An 18,371-nucleotide genomic window follows, 5' to 3' on the forward strand; every position below is an offset into this window, starting at 1 on the left:
CATATCCCTGCGGATGCTCGGATGAGGAGAAGGCAAAGGAGGAGGAGGAGGAGGAGGAGGAGGAGGAGAAGGAGAAGGGAGGAGCAGCACGCAACACCTGAGAGCGACTGAGGGGAAGAAGGGAGGGAGGAGGAGGAGGAGGGAGGAGGAAGAGGATACCTTGAATCGACCGTCTCTCATTCCCATCCGCATCCCAACGACCCCCGAAAGTCGGCAATGGCCTGAGCCAGAGTGAATGAAAGGTGCAAAGGAGGAGGAGGGGAAGAGAGGAGGAGGGAAAATCACGGCAGAGCGCAGAAGTCAAGGAGATGCGGAGGAAGTCAGAGACGGCAAGGGGGAGAACGAGAAGAACAATCAGCAGGAGGAGGGAGATCGAGAGGGAGAAGGGGGGAAGAGGAGAGGGAGAAGGAGGAGGGAAGTGACATGGAGGAAGGGGAGGGAGAGAGGGAAGAAGGGGAAGAGGAGGGACGGGGAGGCCAGACCTCTTCGATGTCCCTCTTGTCGGCACCAAGGGGGATTTTCCCGATGAAAATGCTATTGACCTGAGAATGAAGAAAGAACATGAGGAGGTAGAAGAAGAGAGACGAGAAGAGTGGGGAGGGAGGGAAGGAGGGAGGACAAGAAGGCATGGACGGTGAGGCGGGCGAAGAGAAAGACATGAATGCAAGAGAGAGAGACGCCGACGACAGGAGGGAACAGGAGGAGGAGGACATGGAGAAGGAGGAGAAGAACAAGGAGAAGGACACAAAGGAGGAGGAGGAGGAGGAGGAGGAGGACACAAGAGGAGGAGGAGGAGGAGGAAGGAGATAGATCTAACATCATCCTCTCACCTTGGAGTTTCTCGGCGAAGAGAACCTCGGGTTCTGTCTCTCCCTCATGCCCGACGGCCGACGTTCGGGTTTGATCCCTTGACCCTCCGTTACCTGCGAGCAGTTGAGCCAAGTGGATTGTGGAAGAGGAGGAAGAGGAAGAAACGGATGGAGAGCAGAAAGAGGAGGGAGGGGAGGGGGAGAGAGCTGGTGGTGGTGGTGGTGGTGGTGGTGGTGGTGGTGGTGGTGGTGGTGGAGGAGGAGGAGGAGGTGGTGGTGGTGGTGGTGGTGGTGGAGGAGGAGGAGGAGGAGGAGGAGAAGGAGGTTGTGCTGGTGGTGCAGGAGGAGGACCATTCTCATAGCCTGTCGTGCTGGACGAGACCATGGCGGATAGATCTCGATGGTTCTGATAGAAATATATTGTCAGTAAGCTGAAGGAAGATCATGTTGGTACAAGAAGAATGTGATGTGATGTGATGTGATGTGATGTGATGTGATGTGATGTGATGTGATGTGATGTGACGGGTTGAGATCGACAAGGGGAGGGAGGAGGGAGGAACGGGAGGGGCGAGAGAAGCGGAGGAGAAGAGCAGACAGTAGCAGTCAAAGTCGACCAACCTGTCAAGAATCGTCTGGTTGCCGAGCTTGAGAGCTTCTGACGCGCTCAATCTAATCCGAATGATGTCAACGAGTGTTACGACAGAGAAGTTCAACAAAGGAGGAGGATGATGGAGGAGGTTGGAAAGCAGGATGGAGGGGGAAGAGGATGGAGGAGTGTGATAGTGGTGGTGGTTGTGGTTGTGGTGGAGCAGGAGGGATGGAGGAGGCAGAAGGAGGAGGAGGATGGAGCAGGAGCAGGAGGATCAGGAGCACAGACTTGTCTTCAAAGGTGACCCATGCTCTCCCAGACGCCTTTCCTCCCATGAACATTCCTTCGATCTTCGTCACGGTCCCGCACTGAGACTCGAAGAAGTCCACGAGGTCGAGCGGACGAGCCTTAAAGGAAATGCCGCGCACGAAGATCTGACTGACTGTCAGGCACAAACTCCTCCTCCCTCCTCTTCTCCTCCCTCTCCTCCTCCCTCCTCTTTTCCGCTCTGCCAACCTGATCCGTGTCAAGCTCAGCAAACTTCGCATCATCCTCCTCCTCACTCTCCTCCTGCTCAACATGATTCAACCGTCTACCTCTCCCAACAAGAGACCACCTGTTCTCCGCTGTCTTCCTCCACCCCCGAGCTCTTGACCTCAGTCTCCCCCTCTTCTCCATATGCTTGTGCTCCCCAGCTCTGATCCTCGTCAGATTCCGCCAGCACAGCAGCGAGGTGAGGATCCGGGATCTTCAGCTCTGCTCCTTCCTCCTCCTCCTCCATCGCCTTGGCAAGTCTCTCCTGCAGCTCCGCCTTCACCCCGCTAGTCTTGAGGCCCCTGCTCTTGAGCTCGTTCTTGAGTTTTGTCACCGTCATGGAGCTGAGGTCCATCGTCCCCCCGCTGCTCATCCCCGCCGTCTCCCCTCCTCCCTCCTGCCTCTCTCCATCCTCCTCACTTGAGCTCAAGGTGGAGCTCGCTCCTTCCCCGGCTATGCTGGAGATCCGTTCGATCAGCTCTGCCTTCTTCATCCTACTGGTCGGCTGCTCCCCCAGCGTCACTAGCTTCTCCTTCAGCTGTGCCACCGTGAGCTTGTTGAGCTCCGTCATGTCAGAGCTCATGCACTTGAGGAGCACAGCTTGTGGCGGCCTCCTGCATGCCGTCGTCCGGAGTGGAAGAGATGTTCTCGCCCATGGCAGGTTGAAAGATTCGGAGAGTCCGAGGAAGCCCAGGACAAGCAAGAGGAAGGGAATGGTCGACATCCTCTGCCTAGAGGATTCGGACGAAGTAGAAGATGAGAGAGAAGCGGCGAGGTAGGCAGCCATTCGGTCTAGAGTGAACTAGCGGGGATGGAGCCAGCAGGGTACAGAGGGCAGACGAGGGAGCGAGAGTATGTGAGAGCTCTTGAGAGGACGGAGGGGAGGACTGAGGGGTGGTGGACAAGAAACGAGTAGAGAAGGGTGGTGGTTGGTGGGCCGAGGAAGGGTCGGGGGCTCAGGATCCTCTCGCTCACGCTTCGAGCATGGCGGCCGACGCCATGGGGGCTGCCTTGTCTACAGAGGGTGGGTAGGGGTGGTGGAGAACCCTGCAAATCGTAAGGGTACTATTAGATGGCCTCATATCGCCGGTGGGGGTGGTCAATCCAGTATGGGGTAGTTGAAGAGGGGGTGGGGTATCCCGTAATGTAACGGGCCATCCCTCCATTTTCCTTGAACTAAACTCTTCAAACTAAACTCAAATTTACCACCTACCCCCATTTCCTGTTTTATCAAATGTCACCCTGTGTGACTACCCCCTGCGGTGAAGTACCCCCATTTATCAATACAAATATACGGGTACTAGTTGTTTTGGATTGCCTCATCCCCTCCTGGGCCCATTTCTAAAGGCGTCTGTTCTATTTCCGGAGAAGGGCGACAATGCCGCGAGCGGAGGACGGGAGCAGTGCCGCTTATGGCGCGTTCAGCACGCAAGATATCGAGGTGAAGATGGCATAATCTGATTGATAATGTTGTAGAGATGCAGATTCTGAGGTTTGTGAGGTTGCTCTTGTGACATCTATTGTGTGAGAAGCAGTAGAAGTAATGTTGTTAAGATGTGCAACGAATGATAGATGCGCTGTGTGTAGTGGGAAGCAGACTTTGGTGTTGTTCTGTCCATGAATTGAATATAAGGTGATATTTGGTTTTTTTTTCGATCTATGTCTCTTGATTCTTCTGTAATTCTGGTTTCTCTGCTGATTCTCTGATGACTTGTCCATGTCTCGTCAAGTTGAATTTGGTGTTTGCATGATCTTCGTTTCTTTCTTCCCATCCTTTCTTTCCATCTTGACGCATGCACAATAGGCTTTTGGAGCTGTAGCTCCCAAGGCTCCCGCCGCAGACCGCAGATTTCGTGCTGTGTTGTCTGCAGCTTTCGTTGCCATGGCTCTTACCGCAGTCATCCTGGTCGCGACTTCGTCGTCCCGGGAAAACGTCGAGGCCGCACAGTGGACAGAGTTTGTAGACCCTGAGAGAGTTGCACTTGCCCAGGCCCTCATGCGAGGCAACAGCGCCTTGAGGTGGGTCCCTGACCTCTCTGATCGCCTGTGTCTCACTCATGCTGTGCAGAACTGCTATCACCACAAAGCTTCAAGAGGTTGCTCCTGCTGCTGCTGTTCCCCCAGTTGGCGGACCAGGTTCAGGAGCTCCTGTCACTGCCCCGGAGGCTCCTGCTGGAGGTGATGGGTCAGGCTCCGGACCAGCTGCTCCAGCTGTAAGAATTCAAATGCATTACATGCTCCATCTGACATTTCGGGTCAAACAGGGAGCTCAGCCCGTGCAGGAGCCAGGCTTCGTGATCGCCACCACTGATGACTCTGCTCCTCCTCCTGTACGTCAATGCTCTGCTTGATGCTTCTTGACGTAGGGCTGTAGGTTGCGGAAGGAACCACTTTCCACCACATCAAGAACTTTGCCGGCACTGAGCAGATGATGAACAACGGTGAGGTTGCCGCCCAGGGTGCTGGAGCAGACTTCCAGAATGGAGAGGTGAGGAACGACTTGTACAGTAAGCAGCGTGCTGACTAGGAGCATCAGGTTGTCGGGGCAGGCGTGCATGTGGCCAGCGGAATCGGCTCAGGAGATGGCGTTACCGTCGGATCCGGAGTGATCAATGGACAAGGAGTCACCGTCGGCTCTGGAGAAGGCATGGGCACCGGCATGTTCGCAGGATCCGGCGAGGGAACCGGTATGATGGTGGGCGTCGGATCCGGCGTTGGCTCTGGCCACATGATCACGGTAGGAGACGGATTTGTAGAAGGAAAGGGAATTCTGGAGAACTACGAGGGTCACGACATGTTCATCGTCTCTGGGTCTGGATCAGGGACTGGCATCAGTGTGACCGACGGGTATGGCTCGGGAACCATGCTCAACATTGGCAACGGCGAAGGATCAGGAACCAACGTGGTGGTGGGAGACGGCCACGTTTCTGGATCGGACATTGCTGGAGAGAATGGCGAGCTCTCAGGGGTCGACCTGACAGCGGGACACGGTGAGTCTCCTCTGCCTCGATCCGATGGAGACTGACCTCTGTCCTCTCTTGTCGCAGGTGAGGGATCGGGAAGTGACGTGTCGGTAGCCAACGGGACTGGAAGCGGCAGCTCTGTCTTCGTGGGCTCGGGATCCGGAGAAGGAACTGGATTCCTGGTTGGCGACTCTGCGTAGAAGGGGCAAGGAAGCTATCCCAACATCTCTATCTTAGTGTATCGGAGCCATGTCTGTATGCCTTTCACTGAAACTGTTTTTTGACTACCACGAGCCTCTGAGGCTCGCAGAGGGACTTCTAGTTTGTTATAATGAAATATGCTTATCCTTCATGCACTCATTGTGTACAACTGCTTCGAATTACACGTTCTTGGTCGTCAAATCTTTTGTGGCTGATGTGTTTCTCAGGGATAAATAGCTGATTAACTATTTACGCTAGATAAGATCTTCTCTCATCATCACTGCTTAAACATCCTCCCTTCGTGTTCATTTCACTGTCTTGTGTTGCAACCTTCTTCCTCCTTGCGTGTTGTTCTTCTTCAGCGTTCCAACTCTTTACGGACGAGGAACGATACACCAGTGTGAAGTGATGGGAACGAAAACACATCAGACCTCGTCACCTTACTTGTCTCGATTTTACTGAAGAACCCCCGAAAATTTTACACGCATTCAAGATATCGGCATCTTTAGAACATGCCGCCGCCACCCATGGCATCCATTCCGCCCATTCCTCCAGCTGCTGTATCGACGTGTCAGTCCGATAAGAATTCTCCGGTCACGAGAGCTCACCAGCTGGCTTGTCCTCAGGGATCTGGACGACCATTGCCTCTGTTGTTGTCATCATGGTAGCAACGGAGGAGGCATCCTGAAATCAACGGTGAGCCCCCCATCACAGGATAAGATCGATACGATCATCCATCGCGGGCAGAACAGCAGAAGGAGGAGGAGCAGAACGGGGAGGGATCAGATAAAAACTTGCAATGCCTCACCTGGAGGGCAATACGGACGACCTTCACAGGATCGATGATACCCGTAGCCACCATGTCCACCATCTTACCCTCATAAGCGTTGTACCCCATGTTGCCTCCAGCCTCGAGGACCTGGCAGCACTGCTCAGCACATCCGGACACCAACATTCTCCTTGTACCTGCTGGACGATAACGGATCCCTCCGCTCCAGCGTTCTGAGCGATCAAGAAGCATGGCTCCTGGCAGGCCTTCTTGACAATGCTGATGCCGACCTTCATGTCCTGGTTGACCTCCGGCTTGCTAGCGAGAGGCTCCAAAACCTTGGAAACAAGTCAGAGAGGATCGAAGAGGAGGCAGCAGGGAAGGAAGGAAAGCGAACGTGAAGCTCCATCTTACCTTGGCGGCCCTCAAGAGAGCAACTCCACCTCCTGGAACGATTCCTTCCTCAACGGCAGCACGAGTGGCGTTCAAAGCATCGACGAAGCGATCCTTGCGCTCGCCAACCTCGACCTCAGACGATCCTCCAACCTTGATCACAGCAACACCGCCGGCAAGCTTGGCAAGGCGCTCCTGAAGCTTCTCTTTCTCATAGTCGGACGTGCTGCCCTCGATGGCACCACGGATCTGCTCGCAGCGCTCATTGATAGCAGCCTTGGAACCAGCTCCATCCAAGAGCACGGTGTCGTCCTTGCCGACGGAGACCTTCTTGACGTTGCCGAGCATTCCAGGATCGACCTTGTCGAGCTTCAAGCCGAGCTCCTCGCTGATGAGCTGAGCTCCGGTCAAGATCGCCATGTCCTGCAAGTTGGCCTTGCGGTTGTCGCCGAAGCCAGGGGCCTTGACGCAGACAACCTTCAGCCCACCTCTGAGCTTGTTGACGATGAAGCCAGCAAGGGCCTCGCTCTCGACGTCCTCAGCAACGACAATGAGGGGCTTGCTCTGCTTGGCGCAGAAGTCGAGGATCCCAAAGACCTGCTGGAAAGAGGAGACCTTGCCCTCAACGAGGAGAACAGCAGCATCCTCAAACTCGCACTTCTGAGTCTTGGCATCGGTGATGAAGTAAGGGGAGATGTACCCACGATCGAACTTCATGCCCTCAACGCACTCGAGCTCGTCAGTCAAGGTCTTGCCATCCTGGATGGTGATGACACCGTCCTTGGTGACCTTCTCCATGGCATCAGCGAGGAGTTGTCCAACCTGCTTCTCTCCGTTGGCTGAGATGGTGGCAACCTGCGCGATGCGATCGAAGCCTTCCACCTTCTGTGCCATCTTGTTCAGCTCGTCCACCACGGCCTTGACGGCCATCTCGATGCCCCTGCGCACATCAGTGGGGTTCATGCCTGCAGCGACAGCCTTGCATCCCTCCCTGAAGATGCTCCTGGTGAGGATGGTGGCTGAGGTGGTGCCATCGCCCGCCTGGTCGTTGGTCTTGTTCGCAACGGATCGCACGAGCTGGGCGCCGAGGTTGATGGCCCTGTCCTTGAACTCGATCTCCTTAGCTACGCTCACACCATCCTTGGTGATTCTGGGGGCGCCATAGGACTGGTCGAGGATCACATTTCTTCCCTTGGGCCCGAGCGTGACCTTGACGGCCTCAGCCAGGCGGTCAACACCAACAAGGAGCTGTGCACGAGCATCCACTCCGAACTTGATCTCCTTCCCGGAAGCCATGGACCTGGCTCCGGAAGGAAGGGCATGAGGAAGGGCGGAGGAGGCGGAGGAGGGGCGTGGAAGCGCGCGAGACACCGCGCGAGAACGAAGGAAGGAGCGCATGGCGATCGAGGAGGATGCGCAAGAACGGTCTTAGAGCGAACAATGGGGGTCTAATAATATTGACGGGGGTAAGGGGTACTTGCCGTACCCCTGGTACGCTATAATAGAACACATTATCTGGGTTGGGGTAGTCTACCACCCTTTCATTTAGTACTAAATAGAATATGGAGGGGTAGTTTTCTAGCACATAAAGTGGGTAGTTGGCTGCATATTTTTGTGGAAAGAAGAGAGCTCTTTGCTTCCGTAAGCTGATTCTGCATGGTAGGGTACATGACAATTTGGTGGGGGTACCATGGGTTAGGGGTAGGGTCTAACATCATGGATGGGGGTGGACAGGTCACAGCAGACGTTCTGGAACACGTGAGGGGGGAGGAGGGTTCTATGATTATAGTGGGTAGGGGTAGTTACCACTACCCCCTTTAACAACGCAAACTTGGTAGCAAAGTACCCCACAGGACCCTACGGCGTTCTCTAACTTCCAAATCCGTCCGGGGCGTAAGGGGGTCGATGCAATGTTATTGCTCTCGGAAAGAATGTCTAGAGCAAGTGGTGGGGTACTTTGACGTAGAGCAAGTGGTGGGGTACTTTGACCACCGGTGTGTTTTGATATCCCAAGACGGGGTGTATCACTCTTGTGAAAGACCTAGGAATAGTACCCGTACTACCCTTGGTTGCATCCATTGAAGCAGGGGTGCAATAGGACGTCCGTCCTCCCTTATACCCACCCCGGCGAGCTGCGAAGGCCCGGTCGGAGACTCAGTGATACTGATAACTGATAGTACGGCCGGGCGGCGGCATGACGAAAGTTGATTGGAAAATGACTACTCCAAAAATTTGTTGATTGGAAACTTGATGATTGCCCGTGACGATGCCCGGCCGCAGTCCCGCCGCGGCCACCGCCCAGCCATGGTTGGGAGTGGGAGGCAGCCTGCCGCACTGCCCAGGGCCGGCACCCCGGCGGAGTCGGCGGCGCCGTGACTCGTGACCGTGGTACCGTACGGTAGTACCGCCCGGCGTAATGGCGCGGCCGCGTGCGCGTGAGCCCGCGGCGTGACCGTCACAGCCTGGCGGCCGGCAGTGCGGCGGCCGTCCGACCGGGGCGGCCCGGTCCGACTCAGTGCAGTGCGCCCGGCCGGCGCGCGCCGGCCCGGCCGGACCCATGGCCCGTCAGGGGCGGCGGCGTCCGACCGGACTTGCACTGCCACCGTGACGCGGCCGTAGTAGGCCGCTCGAACCGTCACGGCCGGGCGTACCCCGGCCCGGTCCGATCCGCCGGCGGCCGCCGCGGTGAGCGGCCAACTCACTGAGCAAGCCGGGGGGCCCGGTACACCGTGGCAAACTTTGACAAGAAGATATGACTGTGATTACTTTTTTTCTAGTACAAGCAAAAACCACACGTTAGCTCTACAAGTCTAGTTTCAAAACTTGGAAGTCAATTTGTTCTTGCAGAATTTCTCTATCCTGGAGATCGCAGATCGCTCGAACTCAGGAGGTCGATCCCAATCCAGCGTTAACTCACCAAACTCCTGCTGGTCCCCAAGTGTGATAGCAAGCTCGTTCAGTGTGAACTCAGGTCCGCCTGATGGTGCACAATGCTCGGACAGGCCCAAGAATCGCGGATTTTCCTCCTCGGAGGGTTGGAAAGACGGCCCTGAAGCTATCGAGAGCGCTGCCCCATCACCGTGCAGGGAGCTGATTGTGTCAGTCACAAAGTCACACAGCATTGCCTCCTCCAGTTCCAGTTTCTTGAATTCGTGAAAAAGATTGATGAAATTCGACTCATCTGCGTAGACCAGCGCTGAAACATCTTTGCATGCGATGCAAATGAATGGAAAGGCTGATGAGTCAGCAACAAAGCTTGTCCACGATGTTTGTTCATCATCCTGCTGCATCATACATATTGAGAATTTTTGTTGCCTTCGAGCTTGCATATATTCATAGAAATTTTGCAGTTCTTCTTCCGTATCGCTCGTGTAATGTGCCAGTACTCTTTCTAGATTCGTGTTAACCGATCCATGCAGCTTCTGCTTGAACAACTCATCACTATTTGCTGATGCATACACAATCCTGTTGAGTTCCGCAACATTGATGACCAGGAGACTTGAAGTTTGCAAGAGATAACGGTCGACGAGTTTACCGAAGGCTGGCGAGAGGGAGCTCTGAGGCGAACGAGTCTGTGCCGGTGCGGTCTCGATCTCCATGGTATGATTTTACGCAGTGGTTCGTTGACGTTGACGGGAGTTATTAGAATTCAGCAAATAGTCCTGAGGTCCCTTGCATACACGATTGCTTGGGAATGTATCGGGCAGGCCAGGTCCCCGCAGGGAATTATTGCTCGACCCTTACTAGAGGAGATTTGAGGAAATGATGCAGGAGACAAAGGGTGCCACCAAGTTGGCTAATGGAAGAGCGAGTGCAGTAGGGTCTCCTATCAATGGCTTGATAATGCGAAGAGGAGGAGGAGGCGGATTGTGCCGCGAGCGCGCAGAAGAGATAGCACCTCAGGGGCAAGGTTGCAAAGCGATATACTGTGATCCATATGGGTGGGTAGTAGTACCTACCATACTAAATTTGTTTCTACAAAGGTAAATAGAGGGGTACGACCGTATTGACTTTGCTCTTCTATTCCTGTGGGGTGGCACATAGGGTGGCACATGTGACTGGGGTAAATTAATGTTTCACTGCAGTCCGAGGTTGGGTTGCAGGTCTGTGAGGGGTACTTGCAATATTGGTGGTGGGGGTACTTCCACCACATTGATACAATTCATCTCTTATGAATGCATATTATAAAAACACAGAGCATAACCTTGCTTGCCGTTGATGAGGGGGTGGGGGTTGAAGGTACTTGAAAATTAGTGGGTACTTGAATTTTTGAGGTGGGGTACGTGACAAAGAGACTATTTTACTATTTTAGTGATGACGTCCAAAAATTGAAAACTACTCTCTTCAAGATGCAAACCATTATCTCTCGGAGACCACCCCGAACGGAGTACCCACCCCGTGTGGCATCCACCCCCTACCCCTTGTGGACCATTTCAATACCTATGACCCCCTTTGACAGGACTTTTGGTACCGAGAATTTCATTTTCTTAACTGAACTACCTACCCACTGTATTCACAACACCCACCCTACCTCGAATATCTTCGATTTCCCGACAATTCCCTTCGATGCTTACAAAGAGTGATCGTTGCTGACGCACAGTAAAACGGCAATTTCACTATGGGCTAAGGTAGGTATTCTCTTAAGTGAGTAATTAGACAATCAGGGCAAAGGGTTCAAGCTGCCTCTGATGGGGAAGGGCCACTGTGACTGTAAGGGTAAGCACATGACCCACAGAATGGATACAACATTTATACTATTAGCTGGTCAGAGATGAAATAAATGAATTAGGTAATTGTATTGGGTGTTCTGTGATTTCTTTTTTCTTTTTTTTCCTTTTTTTTTACAGGGTGTCCATCTCCACATGGACTCCCGATTCTCTTTCCAGCGCAAACTAGGAGGTGGGGGTCACCATTGAGGAAGTGAAGCATGGATTTGGTGGGTACTTGAATGACAAAACCATGGGTAGTGACGACAGGTTCGCTACTAGTTCGTCGCATGGGTGGGGGGTCATCAAGGGTAGGGTACTTTCATGGCTTCGTAGGGGTGGGGGTGATGAATGTGGGGCGCTGGGGCTGTAGAATTTTGGCTCGGTTTGGTCACGAGCGGCACCATAAATCTGCAAATCTAAATTTTGCCTCTAAATATTGAAGTATTCACTGATTCTTTACAATATTCTGCAGGGCACGCGAAATACTTTGGGATGGGGAGGGTGGCCGGAAATCGTACGGGTGGGGCACAAACCCGGCCACCGAAGAAAGCATGCTGTAAGGATGCGGGCGTAGTTTGCCTTCATTCGCTCTCCTCCTTTCCCTTCCACTTCCCCCCCTCCCCCTCCCCCCCAGCCACCTCCCCATCCTCTCTGCTACTCGCTCCTCCCCTCCTCTATCTTTCTCTCATCCCCCTTCTCGGCAGTATAGATCAGAGCCTCTTCGTATCTTGGCAAGAAGTACCTGCCCTGTTCTGGCCCCCAGTTCATCACAAGACTTCTCCCAGTGAGAACCTTGCTGATCAGTTCAGTGACACTCGTAATCGAAGAGAGCCACTTGGTTCTTCCTGAAAACAGGTGAAACCCTCGGAAAAAGGATCTACCCCCTGCTAGTTGGTGTACCCTGTATCAAAACAGTAGGGGGTAGATTTTATCATGAAGCTTCCTTCTCCTCAATCTGGTCGAACATTGGAGGAGGAACTCAGTATTCTCCTGCAGTTTCAGGAGAAACATGACAACGGAGATTCAGGAGAGATCAACGGCGAAGAGTTGAAGAAGCGTGTGAGGGTGATCAAGAATCGGATCGCTGCCAAGAAGTCAAGGGAGCAAGCGCGGACTTACGTACAGAAGCTTGAGAGCAGCTTGAATGCTGTCATGGCTCATAACGATGTCCTTGCGCGGCGCCTTGCCTTGGTTGAGTCCGAGAATCGATCGCTCAAGCATTCAATGTTCATGACTGGCATGAACTTTCAACCCATGAACAACTGTAACCGCGTCGACGAGTCTGCGGCACTCTCGACCTTATCCCTGCTGTTGGATGCGGTTCTGTTCATGATCGCCATGGCCTCCAGTTTCCTTCCTGGTTTCAGTCTGAGAGCATGGGAGGACAACTCTCCGGTGCACCAGCTCCCGGCTACCCTCAAGCAGGAGACGTGCTCGCTAACATGGACGCGTTCAACATGCCATGGGCGAGGAGCGCGTCGATGTTTGAGATGGCTCAGGATGGCAGGCCTCTTGCAATGCGTTGCGCACTCGTGCCATCGTTGGGACCCCAAGGTGCCTCAGCCAGCGACAGCAGCATGAGTCCGAGCCCTGTGCAAGGAGCTGGTGCTGGGGCAACGACTGCTCCTCCTTCCTCTCAATGGCAGAGAGGAGCATACACTAGTGGCGACGAAGGCTCGGAAGCATCAGAACAAGAACTGGACGTGCCCTCCCGGTCCGTGGAGAGTGTTGAGTCCGGAGCTGCTGCTTCTTCAGTGGAGGCCTGCGATGTTGACTCTTTCCCTTTGCTGTGCCCGAAGGAGGAGACGAATGAGGTGATTGAAGCTGCCGAGGATGATTTGTTAGACCTTCTCTCCTGCGACAGCTCTTGCTCCCCGGAAGACGGCTTGGACTTGTTCTAGGACTTGAAGTCTGTTTGAAGAAGAGAATAAATTCAGAAAATACAAATTTGCCCCTGCCTCCCTACTCGTCATCCTGGATCCTCGTACTGTTGCTGTAGCTCCCCTTTGTTGTCTCTTCTGCCTCTCCTCATCCCCCGCCCTCCCTCCCTCCCTCCCCGCATTGCACCCCGTCTTCACACATTCCGCCTCTTCCATTATTGCGCCCCGTTTCCCCCTCACTGACCCAGCCCCTCCTGCAACAAACTTTCCTGCCCTGTTGCACGCACCGCTACCATGGCTGCTGCCGCCTACCTCCCCTCCCTCGAGAGGGCCCAAACCCTCGCTCGAGCCTCAGCCACCGCCCTCAGCAGGTCTTGCAGCGCAGAGACTAGACGGAAGCGCGGCGAGGCATGCAGAGTCGAAGTTTCAATGGCTGGTTGCGATTTCGCAACGAGGAAAGGAGGTAGGAAGTGGAGGGAGGCAGCGGCGTTGCCAGGAGGGAGGCGATGGTTCTCGGGAGGAAGAACATCCAGCCAGATACGCGTGCTGGATCCTTCGTGCATGAGCGGGGACGGGATGCGGATGAAACTTTGGGAGACCTTGCAGGAGGATGGAGTTTGCGTGGTGAAAGACGTTCTCTCCTCCTCTTGGATTGAGGACCGCCTTCGCTCAGCCGAGGAAAAGTTTGACGCCTGTATACTCGAGCTCTTTAACCCCTGGCTCCTCCGCTCCCTCCTCCGCTCCCTCCTCCGCTCCCTCCTCCGCTCCCTCCTCCGCTCCCTCCTCCGCTCCCTCCTCCGCTCCCTCCTCCGCTCCCTCCTCCGCTCCCTCCTCCGCTCTCTAGTTCTTCATCAGCTCTCCTCACCCCCCTGACCTGCATTCCTCCCCTCATCACTGACTAGCACATGCGCAGGCATCTCGCTTGCTACCGGGCAGCAGGGGAACTTCGAGGTGGGGATCCAGCATGGCTTCGCAGAGGCGGTACATCGGGCACGGGGGAGGTACGACATCCTCCTGGGGGTCAACGGGGCGAGAGAGTTTCTCGAGGCAGAGAGCAAGTTCTCTCCACTTGTGCAGCATGTCTTCGACAGCGAGCACAAGCTCCTGTTCAACGGCATGCTCTACTCGCTCCCCGGGTGCTCGGAGCAGGCCTGGCATGCCGACGGGGAGCACCTCTTTGCGAGCAAGGACCACCCCCTCCTCCCCCTCCACTGCCTCAACGTCTTCGTCCCCCTCGTCGACATCGTCTCCCGCGGCGTGCGAGCCAACGGAGGGACTGAGTTCTGCCTCGGATCGCATCGACTCACCTGTGGGCAGGAAGATATTATCTGGCAATCTCCCCAGCATAAGGACACGATCGGTCACCTGGAGCCACCTGCTCCTCTCGACTGCTCCGCTGGCTCCATCGTGCTCTTCGACTACCGCGTCCTCCACCGGGGGCTGGCGAACTTGAGCGAGCATGCACGTCCAATCCTCTACTTCACCTACGCGAGGTCTTGGTTCCAGGACGTGAACAACTTTCCTGCTCGGAGTCTGCTGGATGATAAGAACGAGAAGAAGAGAGCATTCGTATCTGTCAGTGCCCGGGCAGGAGCAGGAGCAGGAGCAGGAGCAGGAGCAGGAGCAGGAGCAGGAGCAGGAGCAGGAGCAGGAGCAGGAGCAGGAGCGATGAAGAAGGATATCGGTGGTGTTCCCTACGACCAGAATCTCTTCAAGAGCATTCGAAGTGAGTTCCCAGCTCTGCGAGGTCTTGAGGAGCGAGGCATCGTCCTCTGCGATGGAGCTGCTGGATCTCAGGTTGACGAGAGCTTCCACTCCACCACCACCACCACCTCGTCTACCACCACCACCTCCTCCTCCTCCTCCCCTTCCTCCTCCTCCTCCTCCTCCTCCTCCTCCTCCTCCTCCTCCTCCTCCTCCTCCTCTGTCTTCTTCTCCTCTCGCTCCCCTCCTCCTTCACCACCACCACCTCCTCCTCCACCACCACCACCACCACCTCTTTCTCCCCCTTATGATCGTAGTACTGCTCTTGCACTTCCACTGCTGACCCCTCATTCCTTCTCCTTTTTCTCCTCACCCCCGTCCATAACGTCCTTCGACAGATGCACCAGAGTGCTATCCAGGCCATGGTCGAGAGTGCGAGCAGGCGGAACTCCAACGTGGGAGGATCCTTCTCCTTCTCCTCCGACAACCTTGACGCCTTCACGCACGCCCGGCGGACCATGGGTGCCTTCCTCAACTGCAAGGAGGAGGAGGTGGTGTTCGGCAGCAGCGCGACGGCGTTGAACTTCCACATGTCTCGGTCCATCGGCAGGACCCTCGGCAGGGGCGACAACGTCGTGGTCACGTGCCTCGATCATGCTGCCAACGTTGGGCCCTGGGAGACGATGGCGGCGGAGGCAGGAGCTGAGCTCCGACGTATCAAGGTCCTCCTCTCCTCTCCTCTCCACTCCTCTCCTCTTCCTTTCCCTCTCCTCCCCTTTTCTCTTCTCCCAGTCTTCATCGTTCTCTCTTTCTCCTTCATAATCCTCTATTCTACTGTCCATCCTTCCCTCTCTGCTGACTTCCCTCATTCACAGGTACGCCACCAAGACTGCGCCTTGGACATGGACAGCGTTCGCTCTTGCATCGACTCACGCACCCGCCTGGTCGCCTGCTCCGCCGCCTCCAACCTCGTCGGCGTCATCCCGCAGGTGCAGGAGGTTGTCAGCATGGCAAGGGCGCATGGAGCCCTCTCCTACGTTGACGCTGTCCATCTTGCTCCCCATGCTCTCATCGACGTCCGCCAGCTCGGATGTGACTTCCTCGTCTGCTCCCCCTACAAGTTCTTCGGCCCCCACCTCGCCCTCCTCTTCCTCCGTGAGGGCCTCGCCCGCTCCCTCCCAGCCTACAAGATCCGCCCGGCCACCGATGACCTCCCGTCCTTCTCTAACTGCCAGGGCAGCCGGTGGGAGATGGGAACTCAGAACTACGAGGGGATCGCAGGAGCAGCAGCTGCCGTCTCCTACATCGCCAGCCTGTCGGGGAGGCAGAGGGAGGAGAAGGAGCGATCGAGGGGTACCCAGGAGCCTCCCTCGGAGGGGTTGAGCCTCCTGCGAGCGAGCCTGAGGGACTCATACAGTCTCATCAGCCAGCACGAGTCGTTGCTATCCGACAGGTTTCTCTCTGGGGTCCGGAGCATCCCGGCCGTCAAAGTCCACGGACCCACAGCCGTCACCTCGCACAGCAGCTCCATGGTGATCGCTTCAACCATCCCCTCCCCTTCCCCTCAGCCCTCCTATCCTCGTCCATCTGCTGCTGCTGCTGCTGCTGCTGCTGCTGCTGCTGCTGCTGCTGCTGCTGCTGCTGCTGCTGCTGCTGCTGCTGCTGCTGCTGCTGCTGCTGCTGCTGCTGCTGCTGCTGCTGCTGCTGCTGCTGCTGCTGCTGCTGCTGCTGCTGCTGCTGCTGCTGCTGCTGCTGCTGCTGCTGCTGCTGCTGCTGCTGCTGCTGCTGCTGCTGCTGCTACTGCTGCTGCTCTCCGTCCTCCTCATCTTCTGCCTCTTTCTCCTGCTCCTCCTCCTCCTCAGTGTACAACTTGCCCCGTTGCCTCTTCCTGCTCCCTCCTCACCTTCTTTGTCTGCCTCCACCTCTATCTGATCCCCACCAGGACCAGCATGGCCGCACCCCGACCTTCGCCATCAGCATGACGGGAGCAGACGGTCAGCCCATCCCCCCCCACGTCCTCTGCGAGTCTCTTGTACGTGCTTACAGTGCTGCGTGTGATCGAGCTGGTTGGTGAGGACGCGGCAGGTGGAAGACGGCATCTGGTGCTCCAGTGGGAACTTCTACGCGCTGGACCTGACGGAGACGCTGGGGTTGGAGGTGAGCCGAGGAAGGAGACAAAGGAAGGAGAGCAGACTAGAGCATGGGAGGGGCAGGCTAGGCGAGCGAGGAGAGGAGGCGGGAGGGAAGGAAGAGACAGGAATTTTGAGATGGAGAATGCGCGAGGGAGGCGCTAGGGGTTCTTACAAGGGTCCTGCAGGAGGGAGGGGGGGTAGTGCGTGTGAGCTTCCTGCACTACAACGTGCTGGAGGACGTGGATCGAGTTCTGAGGAGCCTGGACAAGATCTCCAAGAGGAGGAGTGCGAAGGCTCGCACGCAGTAGCTTCCACGTATCCTCTTTACTCAGAGAAACATGCAGACTCGAGCTCGAAGACTCCCTTCCCCACATGGCCTTTCACTTCAACTCCCTCCTCCCCCCCTTCCTCCCTCCTCCCCCACCCCCCCCCTCCTCGGGCTCAGAGGGGCGTCTCGAAGTTAAGCGCGCTCTTGTCCTGGTCGCTCTCCCAGTCTGACTCCGACTCGCTGTCCGACGAGCTCTCCTTCCCCTTGTGCTCCACCCCGTGCGCGCTGCTGACCGCCTGCTGGGCGGCGCTCTTGAGGGCAGCAGCCTTGGACGTCGGCTTCTTCTGCTTGGGGTTGAAACACTCGTTGACGTACCGCTCGAGCTCCCGCAAAGTCGCGTTGTCAAGCATGTCCATATCGATCTCGATCTCCTCGCTGTTCCCGACGATGTTTGACATCCTCTTCTTGATAATCTCCACCACCTTCCCCAGCTTGTCTGGCTCCAGCTTGTTGATATTGAGCCTCAGAGTCCTCTTCTCCTCGAACGTCATGGCCTTGTTGCTCGGCGTCGCCCCAGTCGGCCTCTTCCTCCCCGTGCTCGCCGACTGCTTCTGCGACTTCTGCTTCACCTCCGCCAGGTCTCTCTGCAGGATCTCCACTTCCCGCATCATCTCCATCAGCGTCCTCGATTCTGCTGACCTGCCGGCCGGCAGATCCACCCCTGCTGCCTCCTTCTGTGTGCCTGGCACCTTGGGGAGCTTCTTGATCCTCTTTTCGGTACTGTCCTTCAGTGCCTTGGCACATTCGTGGACGTCCGTGCCAGCAGGGTTGAAGTACATGGCCTGTCTACATGTCAGCAGCTGCAGGATGGAAGAGGACGATGACGAGGAGTTGGGACGGAAGGGAAGGTAAAGATAGTGAGGAGGAGGATGAGAAGGAGGAAGAAGAAACGAGGAGGCAGGGGGACGAAAGGGAGGAGGAGGAGGAGGGGGAGGAAAGAATTAAGAGAGGAACGCAGAGAGGAGGATAACGACGAGCAGCTGGAGCAGCAGCAGGGAAGCAAGAGTCCTCACGTTGTCCCACACGAGGTTGATATCTGCCGCCAACGCTTCCACATGATCGTAGCACTCGCTCTCCAGCTTCTCCTTCACCGTCCCCAAGTCCATGGGCTTCTTAATGATCTCCATGTACTGGGGGATACCAAGGGCGATGGGATCGACGGGGATGTTGAAGTAGGCAACGCAGGCCTTCTCCTTCATGAGCGTCTCCAGCAGCTTCTCGCAGTGCAGGTACAAGTTCTTCATCTTCCCCTTGGGAGCCAGCCGGTCCGTCTTTTTGGACTTGCGCCGCTTGCTCGACTCAGGCTTGCTCGCTGTTAACGTACTCGGCTCCTTCCTCTTCCTATCCTGCCTGCTGCTGT

At 55.9% G+C, this 18,371-nt stretch overlaps 8 protein-coding genes across 8 annotated transcripts; 4 read left to right on the plus strand and 4 right to left on the minus strand.

Moving 5' to 3' along the window:
- Positions 1-176: 176 nt before the first annotated feature.
- Positions 177-2,656, minus strand: GUITHDRAFT_139057 (hypothetical protein; the record flags this gene model as incomplete). The annotated part of the gene is made up of 8 exons (XM_005832426.1): positions 177-221; positions 483-542; positions 831-923; positions 1,161-1,215; positions 1,428-1,478; positions 1,687-1,832; positions 1,915-1,968; positions 2,015-2,656. The coding sequence occupies 8 exons, from the start codon at positions 2,654-2,656 to the stop codon at positions 177-179; spliced, it is 1,146 nt and encodes a 381-aa protein (XP_005832483.1).
- Positions 2,657-3,306: 650 nt separating this feature from the next.
- GUITHDRAFT_152735 (hypothetical protein) lies at positions 3,307-5,246 on the plus strand. Its single transcript, XM_005832427.1, has 7 exons — positions 3,307-3,373; positions 3,737-3,951; positions 4,001-4,145; positions 4,197-4,262; positions 4,307-4,420; positions 4,469-4,922; positions 4,980-5,246. Exons 1-7 carry the CDS (start codon positions 3,311-3,313, stop codon positions 5,093-5,095), a joined length of 1,173 nt encoding a protein of 390 aa, XP_005832484.1. The 5' UTR covers positions 3,307-3,310; the 3' UTR covers positions 5,096-5,246.
- A 355-nt stretch (positions 5,247-5,601) lies between these two features.
- GUITHDRAFT_108767 (hypothetical protein) lies at positions 5,602-7,554 on the minus strand (the record flags this gene model as incomplete). The annotated part of the gene is made up of 5 exons (XM_005832428.1): positions 5,602-5,654; positions 5,705-5,780; positions 5,905-6,015; positions 6,063-6,203; positions 6,280-7,554. 5 exons carry the CDS (start codon positions 7,552-7,554, stop codon positions 5,602-5,604), a joined length of 1,656 nt encoding a protein of 551 aa, XP_005832485.1.
- A 1,458-nt stretch (positions 7,555-9,012) lies between these two features.
- On the minus strand, positions 9,013-10,141 carry GUITHDRAFT_152736 (hypothetical protein). The gene has a single exon (XM_005832429.1). The coding sequence runs from the start codon at positions 9,855-9,857 to the stop codon at positions 9,075-9,077; it is 783 nt and encodes a 260-aa protein (XP_005832486.1). The 5' UTR covers positions 9,858-10,141; the 3' UTR covers positions 9,013-9,074.
- A 1,759-nt stretch (positions 10,142-11,900) lies between these two features.
- Positions 11,901-12,628, plus strand: GUITHDRAFT_163308 (hypothetical protein; the record flags this gene model as incomplete). The annotated part of the gene is made up of 1 exon (XM_005832430.1): positions 11,901-12,628. One exon carries the CDS (start codon positions 11,901-11,903, stop codon positions 12,546-12,548), a length of 648 nt encoding a protein of 215 aa, XP_005832487.1. The 3' UTR covers positions 12,549-12,628.
- A 1,335-nt stretch (positions 12,629-13,963) lies between these two features.
- GUITHDRAFT_71319 (hypothetical protein) lies at positions 13,964-14,368 on the plus strand (the record flags this gene model as incomplete). The annotated part of the gene is made up of 1 exon (XM_005832431.1): positions 13,964-14,368. A coding segment is annotated over one exon (405 nt), but the record flags the coding sequence as incomplete, so codon positions are not given.
- Positions 14,369-14,515: 147 nt separating this feature from the next.
- On the plus strand, positions 14,516-17,038 carry GUITHDRAFT_87086 (hypothetical protein; the record flags this gene model as incomplete). Its single annotated transcript, XM_005832432.1, has 6 exons — positions 14,516-14,644; positions 14,950-15,273; positions 15,427-16,059; positions 16,494-16,583; positions 16,637-16,708; positions 16,869-17,038. 6 exons carry the CDS (start codon positions 14,516-14,518, stop codon positions 16,989-16,991), a joined length of 1,371 nt encoding a protein of 456 aa, XP_005832489.1. The 3' UTR covers positions 16,992-17,038.
- Positions 17,039-17,733: 695 nt separating this feature from the next.
- GUITHDRAFT_71340 (hypothetical protein) lies at positions 17,734-18,210 on the minus strand (the record flags this gene model as incomplete). The annotated part of the gene is made up of 2 exons (XM_005832433.1): positions 17,734-17,793; positions 18,025-18,210. Coding segments are annotated over 2 exons (246 nt in total), but the record flags the coding sequence as incomplete, so codon positions are not given.
- Between the last annotated feature and the right edge of the window lie 161 nt (positions 18,211-18,371).

The sequence above is a fragment of the Guillardia theta genome (genome assembly GCF_000315625.1).
Source record: "Guillardia theta CCMP2712 unplaced genomic scaffold GUITHscaffold_35, whole genome shotgun sequence".
Lineage (NCBI taxonomy): Eukaryota > Cryptophyceae > Pyrenomonadales > Geminigeraceae > Guillardia > Guillardia theta.